The 22,854-nt window shown below is 49.9% G+C and overlaps 1 protein-coding gene across 1 annotated transcript; it reads left to right on the top strand.

The window, feature by feature from the left end:
* The first annotated feature begins 1,181 nt into the window (after positions 1-1,181).
* Positions 1,182-6,212, top strand: LOC146759869 (uncharacterized). Its single transcript, XM_085509719.1, has 8 exons — positions 1,182-1,302; positions 1,508-1,569; positions 2,183-2,336; positions 2,525-2,781; positions 2,970-3,055; positions 4,011-4,141; positions 4,659-4,776; positions 5,093-6,212. Exons 1-8 carry the CDS (start codon positions 1,188-1,190, stop codon positions 6,006-6,008), a joined length of 1,839 nt encoding a protein of 612 aa, XP_085365845.1. The 5' UTR covers positions 1,182-1,187; the 3' UTR covers positions 6,009-6,212.
* The last annotated feature ends 16,642 nt before the right edge of the window (positions 6,213-22,854 follow it).

Below are 22,854 nucleotides of genomic sequence, written 5' to 3'. Positions count from 1 at the left end.
GAAAGCTCCCTGACTGTTTCCCAATTGATTCTTGTAGGACTCGGAGGGTTTTGAGTCTAAGACTTGGGAGACGGTGAAGAAACCCAAGGCAAGTGCTGCTCAGCTGAGCAAGAAAGCCAAGAAGGAAAGCAAAAAGAAACGATAAGGGCTTGAGCAGGAAGGCACAAAGGACAGCAGAATCGCCTGGAATGCTTCCTCAGAGGTGCACCAAAGGACACACACTGTGTGGTCCGGTTTTCACACCTGGCTGTGCTTTCCCTTTCGTGGACTGCAGAGAGGAACTATGGAAGCTGTGTCTTTATTCATTACCAGTATCCCGCCTATTTGATTTCATATTGAAATGTATTTTGGATGCATTTTGCATCTCTTTGTTGCAAATAAAAGCGAAACAAACATTTGAATAGTGGTGCTGCCTCTTTCAATAGCCGCTCAAAACGTGCCTGGCTCGTGCTTGTAATCACAGGCTTCATGTGATTACATGTGAACACACATGAAGTGTTTGGCTTCACGTCCCTCCCTGGAAATGGAGCTGCTTGTCCCACGTTTCCGTGTTGGTGTTCCCAACTGGTGGCCTTTCAGCTCAGCTGGAACTGCTGGCGATGGACTGTGAGCATCCCCTGCTCTGTGAGGGCTGAGAGAAACAAAAGCAGTGCGGGAGGAAGAAAGGTATCCCTGAGCCTTGAGCTTGCCTCTCTTCCCTGTTGGCTTTTCAGGGTTCTGATGCACTGTCTGTTGCTGTTTGCATTGGGAAGTGCAGCTGCATGTGGGCAGCCGTGTCGTGCGCTTCAGCTTCTCATCTACCCACAAGGAGGAGTTCAAGTGTGGGTGAGATGGTGAGAAGAGCCGGGCTGGGAGTGGAGCAAGGAGGAGAGGGCAGCGGGAGGGCTGCAGGTGAACGTGCCTTGGGCCCAGAGCCACCTCCATCCCTTCTGGTGGGGGCCATGGCACACAGGGGATGAGCATCAGCCTGAAAAGAGCAGAGCTGGGCTCCTGCAGGCAGGGCAGGCAGCAGGCAGGCACAGAATGGGCAGCAGCCATCACCGGCTGCATTCCATTGCGTCACAATGGGCTGCTGTGTGACATGGAACCCAGGAGCAGCATCAGAGCGGCTGCAGGGTGGTGGGTGCCACATCCTGGAGGAGCTTCTGGCAGACGACTGGAAGCATCTGGAAGGGGTGAGCTCCCACATGGCTGCTGCCAACAAGGAGCAACCTGCGCGTGTGATACGTACCAAGTTAAGCTGGTGGGAGGACGGCCCCGCAACGGGCTGTGCCTCCAGGAGTCCATATGGCACCACCAAAGGTACGGGGATCCACAGCCAGCACACGGCACCGCTGCCAATGGGTCCTGGCAGCGAGTGGGCCGGAACCAGCACTCTTCCTCGGGGCTGTCTCTCTTTGGGATCAGGGATGACGCTGACCCTTTTCACCTGCCATCCCGCTCTGAGGCAGTCGGGATGCTGGGAAGGGGTAGATGGGCTGCAACCTGCTTTACCTTTGCTCTGCAGAGCGAGTGGCCGTCTGGGACTCCGTGGCCGTCTGTGTGCAACAACAACTCCTGCTGCACAAGGTGGGTCAGCACCTGTTTCCTGCCGGTCCCCTTGGAGAGCTGGGCAGTCCCCTTGGCCCTGGGCTGTGCGATGCAGTGACTCTTCCCCTCCCCAGAATGCAGGTTCTTCATAGGGATGTCCCACTCCAAAGTCCCTATGAGGTTCTTCATAGGGATATCCCCCCCTTGAAGTCCCTATGAGGTTCTTCATAGGGATGTTCCCCTCTTGAAGTCCCTATGAGGTTCTTCATAGGGATGTCCCCCCCTTGAAGTCCATATGAGGTTCTTCATAGGGACATCCCCCCCAAAAGTCCCTATGAAGTCCCAGTGGGCCTCCCACAGGTGCAGCACTGCTTGTGGCAGGAGGTGCTGGATCTCAGCGCTGCTCCCAGCTGCTGGAATCCTGGATTCCATGAAGCTGCTTCTGCTGGGGCTGCCATGCTGCAGTTTGGAGGGTGGTGGGAAGGAGAGGGGTGGGCAGTTCCTTCCCAAATGACTCCCAGTCCCCAGGCCAGCACCTCTCAACAGTGGCAGATGATACAGCAGGGCCTGAAGCACGGTCCCTGTGCAGGGAAACTCCCAGGCCCTCCTTCAGCCTTAACCCTTGGGCCCTTCCGTTCTCTTCCACTCGTAGGGGATCCGAATTCCTACCTTCGGTTCCTTCGACATCGTCTTCAAAGAGATCAGGGCTAAGGAGGGCACCCTGGTTGTGCAGTGGCCGGCGTTTCGCCTGGCCAGGAACCTTCTGGACGTCCACAGTCTGACAGGTGATGAGGAACTCCTGACAGGTAGGAGGAGAATTCAACCCTTGCTGGCAAACAGGATGGCTGCCTCCACTTTCAGAAGCAAACCAGCCCTTCCATGGAGCCCATCCAAACACAGGGCCGTCCTGGGTGGTGAATACAAGTAGCACTCAGAAGTAGGGGCAGGAGGGCTGCTAAGTGACCAATTCTGACCACCTGGTGTGATTTTACAGGCCATAAGGAAGTGGAGCCCCTCAAGTACACCGAGGTGGCCTCAACTGCATCGGTGTCCCGGCACAGAGTGGAGACCTGCATATGCAGCACCACATCCCTCATCTCCCACTGCCTGAGGAACGGGGAGAGCGTTGCCTTTGTCCTGAAGGACATCGGGGTCCTCTTCTTAGAAGGAGCACGAGTTCAAATGAAATTCTACTACGACTTCCTCGAGAAGGTCTGTGGGAAAGCCAGTCTGGAAACAGCAGTTTTCAAGGTGAGCTTTTGGGTTCTGCCTGACCCGGGCAGTCCCACAGCCCTTACCCTGCCTGCATATGGCCTGCCAGAACCCGGCCAGCTGCTCAGGCAGCCAAGAGAGCTATGGTGCTGTCAGCTCTCCCTCCGCTCCCGAGTGCTTCAGCCATCACAAGGATGTTCCACCGCCTCCCTGATCCTCCCCTGCAGGTCCCCTGGCTGCTGGACATGGTGGTGTCCCGGGTGGCAGAGGTGGCCTCCCTGACACTCTCTGGCCGGGTCATCGTCTTTCCTGAGTGAGTATGTTTGTGGATGGAGCCTCTGCTCAGCGCAGCTGCTCGGCTCTCCCTTGCTATCGTTTCCTCCTTGTGACCACAGCTGTCCTGCCATGAGGACTCTGGGCAGCCAGTGTTGTTTCTGTGCTGCCACATGGGATGGGCAAACAAGTCTGGTGGCAGCCTCTTGTGTTGCAGCTTGTCCTCAGCCATCAGAGGGGCTGGGGGGAGGCTGAGCACTGGGGGGATGCCTCATTTGGTGCTGTAAGTCTGTCTGGATTGCCAGTCATAACTGTGCTGTCTGCAAAGGATGTGCCGTTAACCAATGACCTGAGTAATGCAGCTGCCTGCAGTCCCATGGAATGATGGCATTACCCCATAGAGATTGCTGGTTTACCTGGGGAAAACAGCCTGATTTGACTGTGTGTGCAAATCAGACCCGACAGGTGACCCCACATGGGGGGGAGTTAAGCAGGGTGGAGAAAGTCACCGAATCTGGGCACGGGGCCTTCACCCAGCTCCACAACCAGAGGGGTGTTTGCTGTTGAAGTCAGTATATCAGGCTCCCCTGGGGTCTGCTGACAGCTCAGGACTCAGGTTGTGCTGTTGCTTAGGGAACTATAATGGAGCAGATGATCCACAGCATTTCCTCCTGGAGCCTTTACCTTCTCTCCAGAGGTGGGCACTTTGAGAATCCACCCTTGGGACCTATTTACACGTCCCAGAGCTGTAGAGGTTTCTGTGAGGAAGATCTGATGGTAGAGATGAAGGAATTTAGGTGATGTTTTCATCCTTTTGAGGCCTGGATTTCTCAGCTGGGTGACCCCATTTCCCAGCACAGCCCCTGGAATTGGGGCACAGGCAGCTTTGGGGGATGCTGGACCTTGATGCAGTGTGAAAATCAAGCTGTGAGCAGGCAATCCCGGTGGGCAGCAAAGGCTGCTGAGTCACGCCTCCATCCTCTCCTTCTGTACAGGTTTAAGTTGGAGTTTATCCACAAACCACCTCCCAGGAAACCATCCAAGGCATCCAGGGAAGTGCCTGGTGAGGGCAAGATGGAGAAAGAAGAGGGTTTGGGTGTGCCACCTCTTGGCCGGGACAAGAAAGGTAAAGCAGCAGCCAGCTCCTTTCCGTGCCCCACACAACCAAGCTGCCGTGGGAAAAGCCCCACTCAGTGATCACCCAATGGCTCCAACTCATGCAAAGATTCATGCCTCTCCCAGCCACATGTTGGTCTCATGAAATGAGGATGCCTCATAAAATCTAAGGTGCAGGATGCGATGTTCCCACGTGCCCCCATCCCTGGGTGTGGCAGGAGGGGGGGGGGATCCTCGGCCCCGTCCTCCCTTTGGGCAACGAGCCCCTAGAAGAGGCTGTCAGCTCACAGACACCACTCAGCTCCTCTTTCCCAAAGCAAAGGTCAGGAAAGCGGGCCCAAATCTGAGCTGCACCCCTGAGAGGAGGAGCTGGGCAAGAGGGACAGACGTCCCTGGAGGGAGGGAGCATCTGCCAGGGAAGTGGAGCGGCCCCCCTGGATGGTTTGGGACAGGCCTGAGCAGCCCTGCATGTCCCAGAGATGGCAGATTGACAGCGAATCCCCTCTGATGAGATGTCTTCTTCCCAGGGCCAGGAAAGATCCCTGAGCAGCCATCCTTACATGGCCGACGGAGCACTGCCCATAGAGGAGGCACAGGTTCTTTTCCCAAAACAAGGGTGGAGCAGAAGAAGAGCTCTGTGCCCAGGTGAGGCTGGGTGCTCGGGGTTGGGATCCTCATGGGGCTGAACCAGCAAGGGCCCATTCTCCAGCCCCACTGCCTGGGGCTGTCCGGCACTGCTGAATGCAGAGCATGGATGGGTAGTATGTGGCTGCTGTGAGATCACAGGGCTGGTTCCCTTCTGGCCCTCAAGAGAACCCAAGGGCAGCCTGTGAGCTCTGCTTGGGGAAGGCTGTGCTGCAGCCAAGGCTGCAGGATGTGGCCCCAAAGGTGGCTGCAGGATGTGGCCCCAAAAATTTCACACACTGTAAAGCATCTCCTCTGCTCTGCTCTTCTCTTTCAGTCAAGTTCCAGCGGTCCCGGCGGTGTCTTCACCCAAAAAGATGGCTGTGCCCAGCAAAACCCAGAGTGAAGGCACGACCAAAAGCACTGCACCACCCACGGGTCCAGCACGGGCAATAAAACCCCACAGGTGCACAGAGGAACAAGGTGCGGTGAGGCCGGCACTGAGCAGCCAAGGTCAGCACAAGCTGACAGCACAAAGTAAATCAGCAGAGCCAGGCCGCACTCGTGGAGTGGAACCTCAGAGCTGCCAGGAAGGAAGAGGAGCAGCAAAGCCGGTGCTGAGCAGCAAAAGTGATGGGAAACACACAGCCAGAGCTCCAGCACAAGGCTTGGGTCGGGCTCAGGCTGCTGGAGCTCAGTGGGTCAGAAAACAAGCAGTGAAGCCAGCACTGAGCAGCCAGCTTCAGGGCAAAGTCATCACCAAAGGGAAGGCTCCAGAAATACGTCCAGCACAGCCTCAGAGTTTGAAAGAAGAAAGAGGGGTGGTGAGACCGGCACCAATGAGTCAGTTTGTGGGCAAATCCATAGCCAAAGCTCCAGTACCAAAGGCAGGTGGAGCCCAGGCAGTGCAGTCTCAGAGCATCAGAGAAGGACGAGGAGCAGAGAAAACCCTCAGTGATGGCAGAGTGCCGGAGGCAAACAAGGCGGAGCTGAGTGGCCCTCATGCAGCCCGGCCTCCATGGATAATACCCAAGATAGTGATTGAATCGCCATCGAGCTCTGAGGGCAGCCTGCCTGGGAAGCCCGTCTACGACAGATCCCTTTTGATGCCACCACCACTCAGCTTCAAGCGCCAACAACGGTCCCGAGACAGGGCACAAAAGAGGTGTGTGATTCCTACCCGTATCGCTGTAGGTTGCCATATCCCTGTAGGAAAGCAGGGGTGGAGGAACAGGGTGGGGGGACTCTCCTGAGACCCCTTGGCTCTGAGGGATGGGATGGCTGAATTCCCTCCAGCCTTGGGCTGCTGCGACACTAGAGGAGAGTTCCTCCTCCTCCAATGCCACGCTGTGCTCTGTTGGCACACCCAGCACACCAAGGCTGATTCTGCAGCATGTGGAAGGCCCAGCTAAGTGTGAGTCTGCTCAGGGTTGGAGAGGAACCCACTGCTTTCCAGCTCGTAGCTCCTCCAGTTCCCTGATGTTTTGGGGGTAGGGGGGTCGCTCAGGAGCAAAGTAATTCAGCTGGACACCGAGGGGGGAGGGAGAGAGAGGGAGTGAAATGGCTGCCCTGCCCTCAGCATCCTGAGCTGAAGTCTCCGACGGGGTCTGTTAGTGGGCAAAGAGCTCTCCAAACCCGCCCTGTTTTTGAAGAGTTCTTCTCCTGTTACAGAAAACAATCGGCCCTGTGAGCGTGGGGGTGCATGGAAGGCTATTGGAGCGAGATGAACAGCAGGTGGAAGCAAGGCTGAGAACCAAGGGCATCTCTAGAAGAGGAGGAGAGCCCTCTTCTAGGGGGGATCACGGCGGAGGAGGCGAAGAAGTCGAGCTACCTGAACATCGTGGGCATGGTGGGCTCTATCGACAACGACTTCTGTGGCACCGACATGACCATCGGCACCGACTCAGCACTGCACCGCATCATAGAGATCGTGGACGCCATCACCACCACGGCCCAGAGGTGAAACAGAGTCTTCTCAAGCATCAGTGTGAGAAGGACCGCGTTTGCTTCTCTCCCTTGCTGTTGGTGGATGAATCAGGTGGGAAGCATGAGGAGAACAGAACAAAGCATGCAAGACAAAAGCACTCTGAAGTTGCTTGGAGATCTCAGGATAAAGAAACATGCCAAAAATATCTCACACCAACAATGAAGACTAATATTGAGCTGCGAGTTTCCACAAATGGTGATGGTAGTTGTTTTAGTTAATCCTGTCCTCCTGCAGGTTCCCTAACATTGGTTCTGTTGCTTTCTTCTAAGAGAAGTACGAAGAATTATCCATTTCAATAAAAAGGTCTCTCTTAGGTACCACTCTTTACCCTTGGAAAAATATGGTTTTCTTCCCAAACTAATGCTTTTCATCTCTACAAACAGCATTTTATTATCCATTTCAGACAAATTTCCGATGTATTTCACACTAATATCAAGACTTACACCAGAAAAAAATGTGTTCTCTCTTAGGTATCACTCTTGAATCTTGCAAAAAATTCATTTTCTTACCAATACAAAGCTTTTCATCATTACAAGTAGCATTTTCTACCCAAAAAAGTGGTTTTCATCCCCAATAGAAATCCTTTTCTCTACAAATGGTCCCTTGTAGCAACATATGAAACACTGTTATTGGAATACCTCTTTCCCTCTTCAAAATAAGGACATTTCCAACAGAAATATCGATTTCTGACAAATTTTAGAAGAATGTCACACAAATATCAGTACCTATCCCAGAAATAAAAAGTTTTCTCCTAATAATCATTCTTTATCCTTGCAAAGACATGGATTTCTCACCAAAATAATGCTTTTTATCCCTTTAAAATAGCGTTGTTTCCCAGAAATACTGGTTTTCATCCCCAGAAGAAGACATTTTCTCTACAAAATGAAGCTTTCTAGCAAAATAGGACACATTGTTTCCAGAATACCTTTTCTCTTCTACAAATTGAGGACATTACTAACAGAAATACCTTTTCTCCTCTACAAAATAAGGACATTTCCAACAGATATATACTTTTCTGACAGATTTAAGAAAAATTTCACAGGAATATCAATACTTATACCAGAAATAAAAAGGTCTCTCTTAGGTACCACTCTTTACCCTTGCAAAAATATGGTTTTCTTACCAAAAGAATGTTTTTCATCTCTACAAACAGCATTTTCTAAACATAAAGGTGGTTTTCATTGTGGGGATACAAGAAAAGCTGTTCAGAGCAGCAGCTGTGGAGCAAGATAAACAGCATGGGAACCAAGGACACCTCTGCAAGGAGAAGAAGAATCTCACAGCTCTGATTGGTTATGTGCCTGCATGGACAGTTGAAAAGTGTTTTGTAGAATGCTTTGTTGACATGTAAGATGTTTGGGAAAGTTGTAAGGGCGGATGGGAAAGTTAGAAAATAACAACTTGTGAAGGTATATAAGGGATGTGAGAACTTGTAATAAACGATTTGGATCGTTCACATCTGAGTCCGTGCCGAGTCGCTGCAAATGGCGCCCAACGTGGGGCAAATCAACCCGCGGCTGAGCGAGCCCGGTCCGGCAGCGTCGCCCGACTGAACTTCGGAGAGACTGTTTCGCGCGCACCCGCACCGTTCTGCAGGACAGAAGGTGAGCAGTCGGGAACTATGGGGAGCTCACTACCGAAGGAGCAGAAAGTAAATCTCGAAGTATTGCGGTCAGTGTTACCGTATCAGGATAAGACTGTGTCTACTAAGGCATTAGCTACTCTTCTTAAATGGATAAGCAAAAACGTCCCTGAATTTCCAAAAACTGAGTTCTCTCTAGATGGAGAACTTTGGGACAAAATCGGCTCAAAACTCTACGAGGCTTCTCTCGCTAAAGACAGAACGGCTGCTAAGCTGTTGCCCGTTTGGAGCCGGATAATGGAAGGGATTAAGCAATCACGACGGGAAAGAATTTCTTCCGACCATTCCCTGCCGCCGTCCGTCCCAACCCCGCCGCTGCCTCTCGCTGCGGGAAGCGGCCCGTGCCCGGATCCGACCGGCGGCTCCGACCCCCCCGCGATTCGGGGAGACGAAAAGCCGCAACCGCCCCCCCTCGCGCTCCCGCCGTTCGCTCCTCCCCCGACGTTCGCCGCGTTGCCGCCCTCTACGGCGCCCCCGCCCTTCGCCCCGCCTACGACGTTCGTCGCGCCGCTTCCGCCCCCCGCTCCGCCCACGACGCTCGCCGCGCCCCCGCCCTCCGCTCCGCCCATGACGTTCTCTGCGCCGCCGCCCTCCGCCCCCCCCACGTCGTGCGCGGCAGCGTCTGTGCAGCCGGCGTGTAACGTGATTAAAGACACGGACGGATCGAAACCAGGGGATCGTTGTGACCCAGGTCCAGTATATCCGGAATGCGAATCGGGCGCATTTCTTCCTGATGATAATTTGAAGGGAGCAGAAACGACAAATTTCCCTACAGCGTACTGTGGTGTCTTAGAGCAGTGCAGAAAAGAAGCAATATTAAGGGGTGATGGTGACACATTGCAAGCCTTTCCTGTGTTGTATCAGCCGAATCAGGTCCCCCGTTGGGAACCCCTGCCTTATGAGGCAGTGAAAGAGCTAAGGAAGTCAGTGAGAACATACGGAGTTCAGTCTACCTTTACATATAATCTTTTGGTTGCAATTGGTGATAGTTATGTTATGACCCCTCATGACTGGAAAAGTGTGTTACGAATGATCCTCTCTCCCATGCAATACACCGTGTTCATGACTGAATACCGGGATCAGGCTGCTGTCCAGGCCTTGAATAATTTGAACAATCTAAATCACATTGGCCTAGAGGAACTCATGGGGGAGGGGGTCCGGGCAACACCTCAGGCACAGGCACAGCTGGACAGGCAATGCCTGGAACAAGTTAAGACTTTGGTGTTGCGTGCTGTCCGTCGGGTTCCTGATATTAATTCACCCGATGCTTCATTTACTTCAATTAGGCAAGAGGCTACTGAGCCTTACATTAAATTTCTTGACCGTTTACAAAATTCATTAGAGAGACAAGTAGAAAATGAAGCTGCCCGAAATGTCTTGCTTAAGCAATTAGCAGTAGAAAACGCAAATGCAGACTGTCGAAAGGTTTTAAAGTCCCTAAGGAATGCAGACCCATCAATTACTGACTTGATTAAAGCCTGTCAAGATGTAGGCACAGAAAGTCATAAAATGGCCCTGCTAGCAGATTCATTGGCCACCCAACTTGATGCAGGGACAGCTCAAAAAGTAAAGTGTTACAATTGTGGAGAACCAGGTCGTGTCCAACGGGACTGTAAAAAGCCCAAGCGAGTAAATAAAAATGCTTCTGCTGTTCCAACTCGACCCTGTCCACGGTGCAGGAAGGGGCTACACTGGGCTAGAGACTGCCGATCCAAACTTCCTGTTGCTGCACAGCCCTGCGATCTGCCGGGAAACGGCAAGAGGAGCGCGAGACCGCGCGCTATGACAGCAAATACGGTCCCGACTCAGCCAGATGCTGTCTGGCCAGCTCACTCAGACCAGCCACCATTGGCAGCGCAGGAGTGGATTTGTCCACTGCCCAGTCAGTGACGCTGACTGATAGCACCGTGACTCTCATTCCAACAGGGGTAATGGGTCCCCTTGGGGACGGGCGTAGCGCCCTCTTGTTAGGACGTTCTTCTGTTACAAGGATGGGACTTTTTGTTTTACCTGGAGTTATAGATGCTGACCATACCGGGGAAATTAAGATAATGGCATGGACACCCTCACCCCCCTGTTTTATTCCAAAAGGCCAAAAAATAGCACAATTAGTCCCTTTTCATTCTATGACCAAACCTGGTATTAGAGATCGAACCGGTGGATTTGGGAGCACAGATAAACCTGTTGTGCTATGGACCACACAACTGTCAAAAGACAAACCTTTATTACCATGCTTAGTAAATGGCAGGCAGTTATTAGGACTAGTGGATACTGGAGCTGATGTTACCATCATTAAGTCCAGTGATTGGCCCTCTGAGTGGCCACTAAGAGACCCTAATTCTGCTATTGTGGGGGTTGGGGGCCTACAGCAGCCAAAACAAAGTGCCCGAATTTTATCTTTTGAAGGGCCTGATGGTCGCATTGCTCACGCTGCTCCTTACATTTTACCAATTCCCTGTACTTTGTGGGGTCGTGATCTCTTAAGTCAGTGGGGTATGATTTTGCAGACAAATTTTCAGTAAGGGCCATTGATCGGCAGCAACCTATACCCTTAGCTTGGAAAACAGAACAACCTATTTGGGTAGATCAGTGGCCCTTAAAAAGAGAAAAGTTGCTGCACTTACATGAGTTAGTTCAAGAACAGCTAGCTGCTGGTCACATAGTGCCTACTACCAGCCCTTGGAATACTCCGGTTTTTGTTATCCTCAAGAAGAGTGGAAAATGGAGACTTTTACAGGACTTGCGTGCTGTCAATGCAGTAATTGAGCCTATGGGAGCGTTGCAGCCTGGCCTTCCTTCACCCTCAATGTTACCTTCGGATTGGCCTATAGCAGTCATTGATTTGAAAGACTGTTTTTTTACCATTCAGCTTCATCCAAAAGATGCACCACGATTTGCTTTCTCAGTGTCCTCTATCAACCTACAAAGCCCTGTTCAGCGGTATCATTGGACAGTGTTACCACAAGGAATGCTTAATAGTCCAACGATATGTCAATTGACTGCAGCAAATGCATTACAACCAGTACGAAAGGCTAGACCTCATGTCCTTATTTATCATTACATGGATGATATTTTAATAGCAGCAGAACAAGAAGAGGGTCTAAAGGACGCTTTACTGCTCGTCCGGGAGGCAGTCCAATCTATAGGCTTATAAATAGCAGAAGAAAAAGTGCAACTTAGTTCTCCATGGAAATATTTAGGATGGAAAATTGCATCTCACACTATTCAGCCACAAATCCTCAAAATAGTACCTCACGTATGGACATTAAATGATCTGCAAAAGTTATTAGGAACCATCAATTGGTTGCGGCCACTTTTGGGAATTACTACTCAAGAGCTGCATCCTTTATTCAAACTACTGAAAGGAGACCCAGATCTAACTTCTAAAAGACAATTAACACCAGAAGCACAACAATGCTTAGACTCTGTAATAACATCAGTGCAAAATCGATACAGCCATCGTGTTTGTTTATCACTTCCAGTACATCTCATAATAATATCCAACTTCTATCAGCCATATAGCTTGTTATGTCAATGGGATACCTCAAAAAAGGATCCTCTCATTATTCTCGAATGGGTATTTTTACCTCATACATTTTCAAAAACTATTACATCACGAGTGGAAATGTTTGCTATGCTAATACAGCGAGGTCGTCATCGTCTACAAATTCTACGAGCTCTTGACCCTGATTGCATATACGTACCTGCTACTAAAAAAGATTTAGATTGGATGCTTGCGCAGTCACTTCCTTTTCAGACTGCTATGGCAGACTATACCGGACAATTGTCCACTCATCCTCCCAAACATCAGTTACTACATAATTTGGCTGATATCCCCATTGCTACTAATACTTTACTTTCACATGTTCCAATACCTAATGCTGTTACTGTATTTACAGATGGCTCTGGCAAGACACACCAAGCAGTGGTTCTCTGGCGTGCGACTGCTACACAATGGCAGTCAGACGTACATGTTGTTGATGGATCACCTCAAGTTGTAAAACTTGCTGCAGTAGCTCGAGCTTTCCAAATTTTTTCAGACCAAAAGCTTAATATAATAACTGACTCTTTGTATGTTACAGGTATCATTCAGCGGATTGAAGGATCCTTTCTTAAGGAAGTTGATAATCCGGTTTTGTTTGTACAGCTCAAACGAGTCTTGCATTATGTTTCTCACCGTACTCTTCCTTATTTTATTATGCACATTCGATCGCATACTACATTGCCTGGTCCTTTAACTGAGGGCAACCGTAAGGCTGATCAAGCCACAGTCGCTTTTGCTACTCCTCAATTATTTGAGCAAGCACGACTCTCCCATCAATTTTTCCATCAGAACAGGAGAGCCTTACAAAAACAATTCCAACTGATAGTAGATCAAGCCCGTAACATTATTTTAACATGCCCAGACTGCCAGGCAATTGCCCCTTTGCCTCAAACTGGGACAAATCCACGTGGAACAGCCCCTCTTCAACTCTGGCAGACAGATGTCACTCACGTTCCTGAATTCAGCCGTCTAAAATACGTACATGTAACGATAGATACTCATTCTTCTTACATATTTGCCACAGCACATACAGGTGAACGCAGTCGTGACGCCCGTAAACACTGGTTATCTGCTTATGCTGCTATGGGAATCCCTCATACGGTAAAAACAGATAATGGGCCCGCTTATACTTCTAAGGCCACTCAAACTTTCCTTCAAGAATGGGAAGTTAGACATATTACAGGCATCCCTCATTCTCCCACTGGACAAGCTATCATTGAGCGTACTCATCAAACACTGAAATCTGTTCTTAATAAACAAAAAAGGGGGAATACGGGAGACACACCACAAGAAAGATTATGTAAGGCTTTGTTTGTGCTGAATTTTTTGAATCGTGATCATACAAATACAACTCGTGTGGATCGTCATTTTGAGGGTTCCCCAGTGCTCAAGGAACGGCCAATGGTTAACATTCGAAATATGGCCACAGGGCACTGGGAAGGTCCCTTACCATTGATAACCTGGGGTCGTGGATATGCTTGTGTTTCTACAAGGACTGGCCCTACATGGGTTCCGGCAAGATATGTTCGGCCTCATCTCAAGGCAGAAAATAACACCCAGCCTTAATAATGATTGTGATTATACGCCTCTTACTTCATTGATATTGCTTTGTAATTTGTTGTATTGCAAATAATAATTTTAGTAATGGTAAGACATAGTAGGTAACTCTTCCACATTACTGGTATAAATTTAAGAATTAGAATTATTAAGCATTATTTAGATTATTGTGTGTCTTTCCTATTTTGGCAGTAGATAGAATATAAGTTAAATAGGATTTGATGTTACCAATGCTGGAAATTATGGGAATAGCTCTTCTAGTGTATTAGTAATGTTCAGTTATGATTTTATTAGCCTATCAACTAGCCTCTTCTTAGTTTGTAAAAATAAGACCCTGGAAAAGAATCCTGGACAAACGGATGATTCTTAAACATAACAGTTATTAACTCTTTTTCATCTCACTAATTGGGATTTTCAAAATATGACCATGCATCAATTGAAACAAAGGTGCTTGCAAAAAAAAGCTAACCTCGGCAATTTATTCTGTTTTGTAAGCAGGTGTTCCACTTGGACTCTGTACCATGCACTGGCCATGCGGATGCAGTGTACAAATGGAAAATACCATTCAGACCCTGAGTAGGAAAAGAGCAAGAGAGAATCCGTGGTGGATGAGAAAGGGAAAGTGCACCTTGAAGCAGGGGACGCCCTGCTGGCGCTGCCTATCGCATCCACCGCCAACATGATCCTTCTCTCTCCTTTTCTGCAGTTTTCTGCCTCTCCAGGGACAATAAGTAATAATGTGCTAGCTTAGGGAGTATTTGCTTCATGCTAACGGGATGGATAACACGAAATTGAAGTCTTTTCTAACCTATTTCAAATTTACACAGAATTGGATTCTCAGGGGTTCTTTTCCAGGTTGTAGGAACTTAGGCCGCAGGCAAAATGCGTCTGATATTTTAGTGGATTTAACCATATATTTTGTCATTTGCCTTATCTCCTTTTTCATTTTCAGAATATTGTCAATCGAGGCCTTGATTGAGTTATAATGATTATGTTATTAATATAATTAGTATTATTATTTTATAGTATGGCAGTAGCTTGTCAATAAACAAAAAAGGGGGAATTGTGGGGATACAAGAAAAGCTGTTCAGAGCAGCAGCTGTGGAGCAAGATAAACAGCATGGGAACCAAGGACACCTCTGCAAGGAGAAGAAGAGTCTCACAGCTCTGATTGGTTATGTGCCTGCATGGACAGTTGAAAAGTGTTTTGTAGAATGCTTTGTTGACATGTAAGATGTTTGGGAAAGTTGTAAGGGCAGATGGGAAAGTTAGAAAATAACAACTTGTGAAGGTATATAAGGGATGTGAGAACTTGTAATAAACGATTTGGATCGTTCACATCTGAGTCCGTGCCGAGTCGCTGCATTTCATCACCAAAAGAAATGGATTTCTCTACAAAATTATCGTTTGTAGCCAAATATGACACATTGTTTCCAGAATAACTCTTTTCATCTAAAAAAGAATGACATTTCCAACAGAAATATCGATTTCTGACAAATTTTAGAAGTAGGTCACATGAATATCAATACTTATCCCAGAAATGAAAAGTACACTCTTAGGTATCACTCTTCATCCTTGCAAAGCTATGGTTTTCTTCCCAAACTAATGCTTTTCATCCCTACAAATAGCACTTTCTCCCTAAATTACTGGTTTTCATCCCCAAAAGAAGACACATTCTCTTTAAAATGATGCTTTGTAACAAATTATGACTCATTGATTCCAGAATATCTGTCTTCCCCTACAAAATAATGACATTAACATAAGAATTATCCATTTCAGACAAATTTCCGATGTATTTCACACTAATATCAAGACTTACACCAGGAAAAATGTGTTCTCTCTTAGGTATCACTCTTGAATCTTGCAAAAAATTCATTTTCTTACCAATACAAAGCTTTTCATCATTACAAGTAGCATTTTCTACCCAAAAGAGTGGTTTTCATCCCCAATAGAAATCCTTTTCTCTACAAATGTGTCTGGGTCTCACTGTCTCCCACTGTAATCCATGGGGTCCCTATGTGTCCCAATGTACCCCTATGGGTTCCAGTGTCTCCCTATGGGTCACTATGTGTCCCTATGTGGCCCAATGTCCTCCCTATGTGTTGCTATGGGCCTTTATGGGGTCTCGTATGGGTCTCAGCGAGGTCCCTATGTGTCTCTATGGGTCTCACTGTCCCCCACTGTAATCAATGAAGTCCCTAGGTGTCCCAATGTCCTCACCTCGATGAGACCCTTAAGAGACTCCATAGAGGCACATGGGGACCACGTTGAATCCCATAGATACCCATATGAAAACATTTGGGCCCATAGATACCCATAAGAGACCCCATAGAGACCCCATATAGGCACATAGGGACCACATTGAAACCCTTTGATACCCATAGGTAGACATTTGGGCACAGAGATACACATAAGAGACCCCATAGAGACCCCATAGAGGCACATAGCAACGCATATGGGGGACATTGGGACACATAGTGACACATAGTGACACATAGGGAGACACTGGGACACATTAGGTGACACTGGTCCACATAAGGACACCATGGATTACAGTGGGGGACAGTGAGACCCATAGAGACACATAGGGACCATGCTGAGACTCATATGAGACCCCATGGAGGCACATAGGGACCACACTGAAACCCATAGATACCCATAGGATGACATTTGGGTTCAGAGCTACCCATAAGAGACCCCATAGAGACCCCATAGAGGCACATAGCAACGCATAGGGGGGACGTTGGGATACACAGGGACACATAGTGACTCATAGGGAGACACTGGGACACATATAGGGGGACATTGGGACATATAGGGACCCCATGGATTACAGTGGGGGACAGTGATACCCATAAAGACAAATAGGGAACCTAGCTGAGACCCATAAGAAACCACATAGAGGCACATAGGGACCACATTGAAACCCATAGATACCCATCTGAAGACATTTGGGCCCAGAGATACCCATAAGAGACCCCTTAGAGACCCCATAGAGGCACATAGCAACCCATAGTGGGGACATAGGGAAACATAGGGACACATAGTGACCCATAGGGAGACACTGGGACCCATAGGGGGATATTGGGACATATAGGGACCCCATGGATTACAGTGGGGGACAGTGAGACGCATAGAGACACATAGGGACTCTGCTGGGACCCATAAGAGACCCTATAGAGAAACGTAGCGAGCACATTGAAACAGATAGATACCCACAGGAAGTCATTTGGGCCCAGAGATACCCATAAGAGACCCCATAGAGACCCCATTGAGGCACATAGCAACCCATAGTGGGGACATTGGGACACCTAGGAACACATAGTGACCCATAGGGAGACACTGGGACCCATAAGGGGACACTGGGACACATAGGGACCCCATGGAATACAGTGGGGGACAGTGATACCCATAAAGACAAATTGGGACACCGCTGAGACCCATAAGAGACCCCATAGACGCACATAGGGAGCACATTGAAACACAAAGATACCCATAGGAAGACATTTGGCCCAGAGATACCCATAAGAGACCCCATAGAGGCACATAGCAACCCATAGGGGGGATATTGGGACACATAGGAACACATAAAGACCCATAGGGAGACACTGGGACACATAGGGGGAAAATGGAGCACATAGGGAACCCATGGATTACAGTGGGGGACAGTGAGACCCATACAGACACATAGGGACCCTGCTGAGACCCATAAGAGACCCCATAGAGGCACATAGGGACCACATTGAAACCCTTAGATACCTGTAGGAAGACATTTGGGCCCAGAGATAATCTTAAGAGATCCCATAGAGGCACATAGCAACACACAGGGGGGACATTGGGACACGTAAGGACACATAGTGACCCATAGGGAGACACTGGGACCCATAGGGGGACATAGAGATCCATAGGGGGACATTGGGACACATTGGGACCCCATGGAGAGACATAGAGACACATAGGGACACTTTGGGAGGCATAATAATTCAATTATCAACGTGACTACCATTTCCAAGAAAGGTTGTCAGGAGGATCCGGGCAACTCCAGGCCTGTTAGCCTGACCTCGGTGCCAGGGAAGGGAATGGAACGAATTGTCTTGAGGGAGATGACAGATGCGGCAGGTGTGGGATGAGCAGGAGATCAGACCTAGCCAGCATGGGTTCGTGAAGGGCAGCTCCTGCTTGACCAATCTGATCTCCTTCTACGATCCTGTGACCCATCTGATGGATGAAGGAAAGAAAGAAAGGCTGTTGATGTGCTCTACTTGGACTTCAGCAAAGCCTTCACAACTGTCTCCCATGCTATTCTCCTACAAAAGCTGGCAGCCCTTTTCCAACCTTGAGAATTCTGTGATTCTGTGAGGCAGCATCTCTTGGACATCGCTCTGCAGTGAAGACCGCCCCAGCTTCCTCAGCGAAGGCATCACCACTGGTGAGTTTCTCTCTCGCTTAGAACCTCTGTACATTTGTTACCATCTTTGTTACCATCTGTATAGTTACCACCTAGACAGGGGGACATAGAGAGACACTGGGACCCATAGGGACCCATAGAGATCCAGAGGAAGACATTGGGACCCATAGAGAGACACTGGGACCCATAGGGACACATAGAGAGACACTGGGACCCATAGGGACACATAGAGACCCATAGACAGTCATTGGGAGCCATAAGGATAGAGACCCATAGAGACCCCATTGAGACCCATAGTGCCTCAAAGAAACCCATAGCGACCCCATAGTCACCCATAGCGCCCCATAGGAACACAAAGATACCCCATAGAGCCCCATAGACACCCCATAGTGACCCATAGGGGCCCAAAGAGACCCCATAGCACCCCATAGCTACTCCATAGTGCCCCTGAGCAGCCCATGGAGCCTCATAGACACTCCATTGTGCCCCACAGCACCCCATTGCACCCCATAGGGACCCATAGACACAGCATACTGCTCCATAGAGCCCCATAGACACCCCATAGTTCCCCACAGCACCCCATAGCAGCCCACAGTGCCCCATAGACACCACATAAGGCCATACAGCCACACCATAGAGCCCAATTGAACCACATAGACACCCCATATCGCCCCATAGTGCCTGTAGACACCCCATAGAGCCCCATAGAGACCCACTGAACCCCATACAGACTTCATGCAGACCCCATAGAGCCCCACAGACAACCCATAGATCCCCAAAGACACCCCATAGACTCCCCATAGAGCCCCATAGGGACCCCTTAGCGCCCCATAGAGACCCCATTCTTCCACATAGAGCCCCATAGCAAACCATAGCACCCCATAGTCACCCATAGCGCCCCATAGGAACCCAAGGATACCCCAAAGCACCCCATAGCCACCCTACAGCAAAGCATAGCCACCCCATAGAGCCCCATAGACACCACATAGTGACCCATAGTGACCCATAGGGGCACAAAGAGACCCCAAATCATCCCATAGCTACTCCACAGTGCCCCATAGCAGCCCATGGAGCCTCATAGACACTCCCTTGTGCCCCACAGCGCCCCATTACACCCCATAGGGACCCATAGACACCCTATACTGCTCCATAGAGCCCCATAGCACCCCATAGTGCCTCACAGCACTCCATAGCACAACATAGTGCCACATAGACACCACATAAGGACATATAGCCGCGCCATAGAGCCCCTATACATCCCATAGAGCCCCGTAGGCAACCCATTGTGCCCCATAGAGCTCCCATAGCCACCCATAGAAACTCATTTTGCCACATAGACACACCATAGCGTTCCATAGACAATGGGTCCTGGCAGCGAGTGGGCCGGAACCAGCACTCTTCCTCGGGGCTGTCTCTCTTTGGGATCAGGGACGACGCTGACCCTTTTCACCTGCCATCCCGCTCTGAGGCAGTCGGGGTGCTGGGAAGGGGTAGATGGGCTGCAACCTGCTTTCCAATCAGAATGAGTGGATGCAAATGGAGTCGGAGGTGTTACAAGGAGAGGCTCTGGATTGGAACATGGAGAGCAGAGCTGGTGTGTCCCAGCAGGCAGGCGTAGTCAGGTGCCCTTTGGAGCCTGCTGTTGTTGGCGCTGAGCTCAGGAGCCCCATCAGCGTGGTGCTGCGTGCTGCGTATGGCAGTGCCAAGAGATTCCCTTGTGGAAGAAGGGGGAGGATGAAGGAGGCCGAGGGCCCTTTGCTCAGGGCCGGCTCCTCTGTGGCCTCTTGCTGGCCGGAGAGAAGGGCTGCCCGCTGGGCACAGGCAGTGCCTTCTGGCTCCCGTGCCGTGCCCTGTCCTCCAGCCCCCTCCTCATGCCATGTGGAACGCCAGTGCCAGCAGTGCCAGCAGTTAGAACCCTGTTGGGCCATGTTAGAACCCTGGCCTCAGATGTCACCTTGTTCACCACTGCCCCACGCAATGCACTCGCCTCTTAGAGCTCTGGCCATTAACAGCCATGTGGGGGCCTAAGAGAGCGAGGCAGGAGGAAACCCAACATTTAGGTGGGAAGATGGTTCTGGGGACCGTGGGGTCGAGGAGGAGGAGGAGGGGGCCCACCAGGACCATCAGGCAGCAGACACGCAAGCGAGCCCATTGCCATCGCGCCTGGACCAGGCGCGTGACCACCTCTGTGGAGCCCATGGAGGTGGATCCACCTGAGGATGAACCCATGGAGGTGGATCCACCTGAGGATGAACCAATGGAGGTGGATCCACCTCCAGATGAACCCATGGAGGTGGATCCACCTGAGGATGAACCCATGGAGGTGGATCCACCTGAGGACGAGCCCATGGAGGTGGATCCGCCCGATGCACAGCTGGCCTGGCACCACACCACCGTGCCAGGCCCTGCAGCAGTGTCACGGGTTACTTAGATTTACCTATGCCTGTGACAGGGGAAGCCAACCCGTGAGCCCCCCTCCCCGGGGCCCGGAAAGGAGGGGGAAAAAGGGGAGTGGGATAAAACAGTGACAATCTAAGGAGGAAAAACTTATTTTACTAAATATGATATCAAAATACAAGATAACACAATATAATATAATTGAGGCTAACAAATCGAACGAAACAGAGAGAGAGAGTCCCCGAAAACCGAGAGGCCTACTGTGAACTCTAGGCGACACGGCTGGAACGCTTCCCACTCTCCGAGAAGTTCAAGAGAAGAAGGAGGGCACTCCAGCCTGGGAACGAGATTATATAGCGTCCTGGTCCTGTGACTTATCATTACCCCTGTTGTTCTCTGGGATATGTAGTCTTCTTCTGTGGACTGCACATTCAATAGAAGTATCCATACTTTACATGATGTTATGATGTGGAATACTGATAGCAAAATTACGAAATTACAAAACCATGACAAGCAGTACCACCTCAGCTGCAGCATCACTGGTCCAGGCGCTGGGCTCCGTACCGTCTGCGTGGCCCCAGCCCCCGGCATTAGCCGGGTGGCTTCATTTAACATCATCTCCTCTTCTGAGACCTTGCAGGCCCCCAGTTCCATCTGAATCCTATTTTTATTGTTAAATTTAGTTAGTTAGGATTAGGTGTTAGGAGTAGGTTATTGTTCACGTTTTATTGTTAGGTGTAGGTTTTTGTTCCTGTTTTAGAGTTAGACATAGGTTACTGTTCGTACTTAGAGCTGGGTGGGTTCCTACCAGCAGCTGGCAGCAAACAGAGCTCACTTGATAAGCACACGTCTGCTTTCTCACCCAATGCCATGAGTGCTGCTTCATGAGTGCAGAGGTCTGTGACATCTCCGAGGGATGGGTTTTGCATCTTGTGACTTTTCTGTTGAAGATTGTCAAGGAGCAGAGCGTGAGTGGCTGTGAAATGCAATTGGGCTTCATGGAAACAGTCTGGAGCTGTGTCTGGAGCTTCGTGCGTGGCCATTGTAAGGTAGGTGTGCCTTACTGTAAGCGTGCACTGAAGCAGTGTTGGTTAAGCACAGCTCACTCCTCTGTCTTCAACAGATCAGCTTTCTGCACTCTATTTCTGTGACTGGCATTGTAGAGCACAGCAGCAGCAAGGCCGCGAACACGTGTACAACCAGGTATGTGAACATGGGAAACTTCAATGGTTAGAATAAGATTGCTGTTATTATTAATAAGGCAGTGGTCACGCGTGTGTGCTGGAGCTCAGGGATAGTTTTATTCTTGCCTGTTGAGCTTTTCCCTTATTTGACATCCACCCATCCTCTCTTGCTTCTCTTCCCTTTCAGTTGTTAGAAAGCTCCCTGACTGTTTCCCAATTGATTCTTGTAGGACTCGGAGGGTTTTGAGTCTAAGACTTGGGAGACGGTGAAGAAACCCAAGGCAAGTGCTGCTCAGCTGAGCAAGAAAGCCAAGAAGGAAAGCAAAAAGAAACGATAAGGGCTTGAGCAGGAAGGCACAAAGGACAGCAGAATCGCCTGGAATGCTTCCTCAGAGGTGCACCAAAGGACACACACTGTGTGGTCCGGTTTTCACACCTGGCTGTGCTTTCCCTTTCGTGGACTGCAGAGAGGAACTATGGAAGCTGTGTCTTTATTCATTACCAGTATCCCGCCTATTTGATTTCATATTGAAATGTATTTTGGATGCATTTTGCATCTCTTTGTTACAAATAAAAGCGAAACAAACATTTGAATAGTGGTGCTGCCTCTTTCAATAGCCGCTCAAAACGTGCCTGGCTCGTGCTTGTAATCACAGGCTTCATGTGATTACATGTGAACACACATGAAGTGTTTGGCTTCACGTCCCTCCCTGGAAATGGAGCTGCTTGTCCCACGTTTCCGTGTTGGTGTTCCCAACTGGTGGCCTTTCAGCTCAGCTGGAACTGCTGGCGATGGACTGTGAGCATCCCCTGCTCTGTGAGGGCTGAGAGAAACAAAAGCAGTGCGGGAGGAAGAAAGGTATCCCTGAGCCTTGAGCTTGCCTCTCTTCCCTGTTGGCTTTTCAGGGTTCTGATGCACTGTCTGTTGCTGTTTGCATTGGGAAGTGCAGCTGCATGTGGGCAGCCATGCCGTGCTCTTCAGCTTCTCATCTACCCACAAGGAGGAGTTCAAGTGTGGGTGAGATGGTGAGAAGAGCCGGGCTGGGAGTGGAGCAAGGAGGAGAGGGCAGCGGGAGGGCTGCAGGTGAACGTGCCTTGGGCCCAGAGCCACCTCCATCCCTTCTGGTGGGGGCCATGGCACACAGGGGATGAGCATCAGCCTGAAAAGAGCAAAGCTGGGCTCCTGCAGGCAGGGCAGGCAGCAGGCAGGCACAGAATGGGCAGCAGCCATCACCGGCTGCATTCCATTGCGTCACAATGGGCTGCTGTGTGACATGGAACCCAGGAGCAGCATCAGAGCGGCTGCAGGGTGGTGGGTGCCACATCCTGGAGGAGCTTCTGGCAGACGACTGGAAGCATCTGGAAGGGGTGAGCTCCCAC

This window comes from Coturnix japonica, chromosome 9 (assembly GCF_054131305.1).
Source record: "Coturnix japonica strain WE chromosome 9, WE-NBRP24, whole genome shotgun sequence".
NCBI lineage: Eukaryota > Metazoa > Chordata > Aves > Galliformes > Phasianidae > Coturnix > Coturnix japonica.
The sequence above is the reverse complement of the archived record's forward strand: the minus strand, read 5'-3'. Positions and strand labels throughout refer to the sequence as shown.

Coding starts and splice junctions, on each gene's coding strand:
- LOC146759869 (XM_085509719.1), top strand. CDS start 1,188: ATGGCTGCTGCCAACAAGGAGCAACCTGCGCGTGTGATACGTACCAAG. Junction 3,056..4,010: donor CGGGTCATCGTCTTTCCTGA/GTGAGTATGTTT, acceptor CCTTCTGTACAG/GTTTAAGTTGGAGTTTATCC. Junction 4,142..4,658: donor TCTTGGCCGGGACAAGAAAG/GTAAAGCAGCAG, acceptor TCTTCTTCCCAG/GGCCAGGAAAGATCCCTGAG.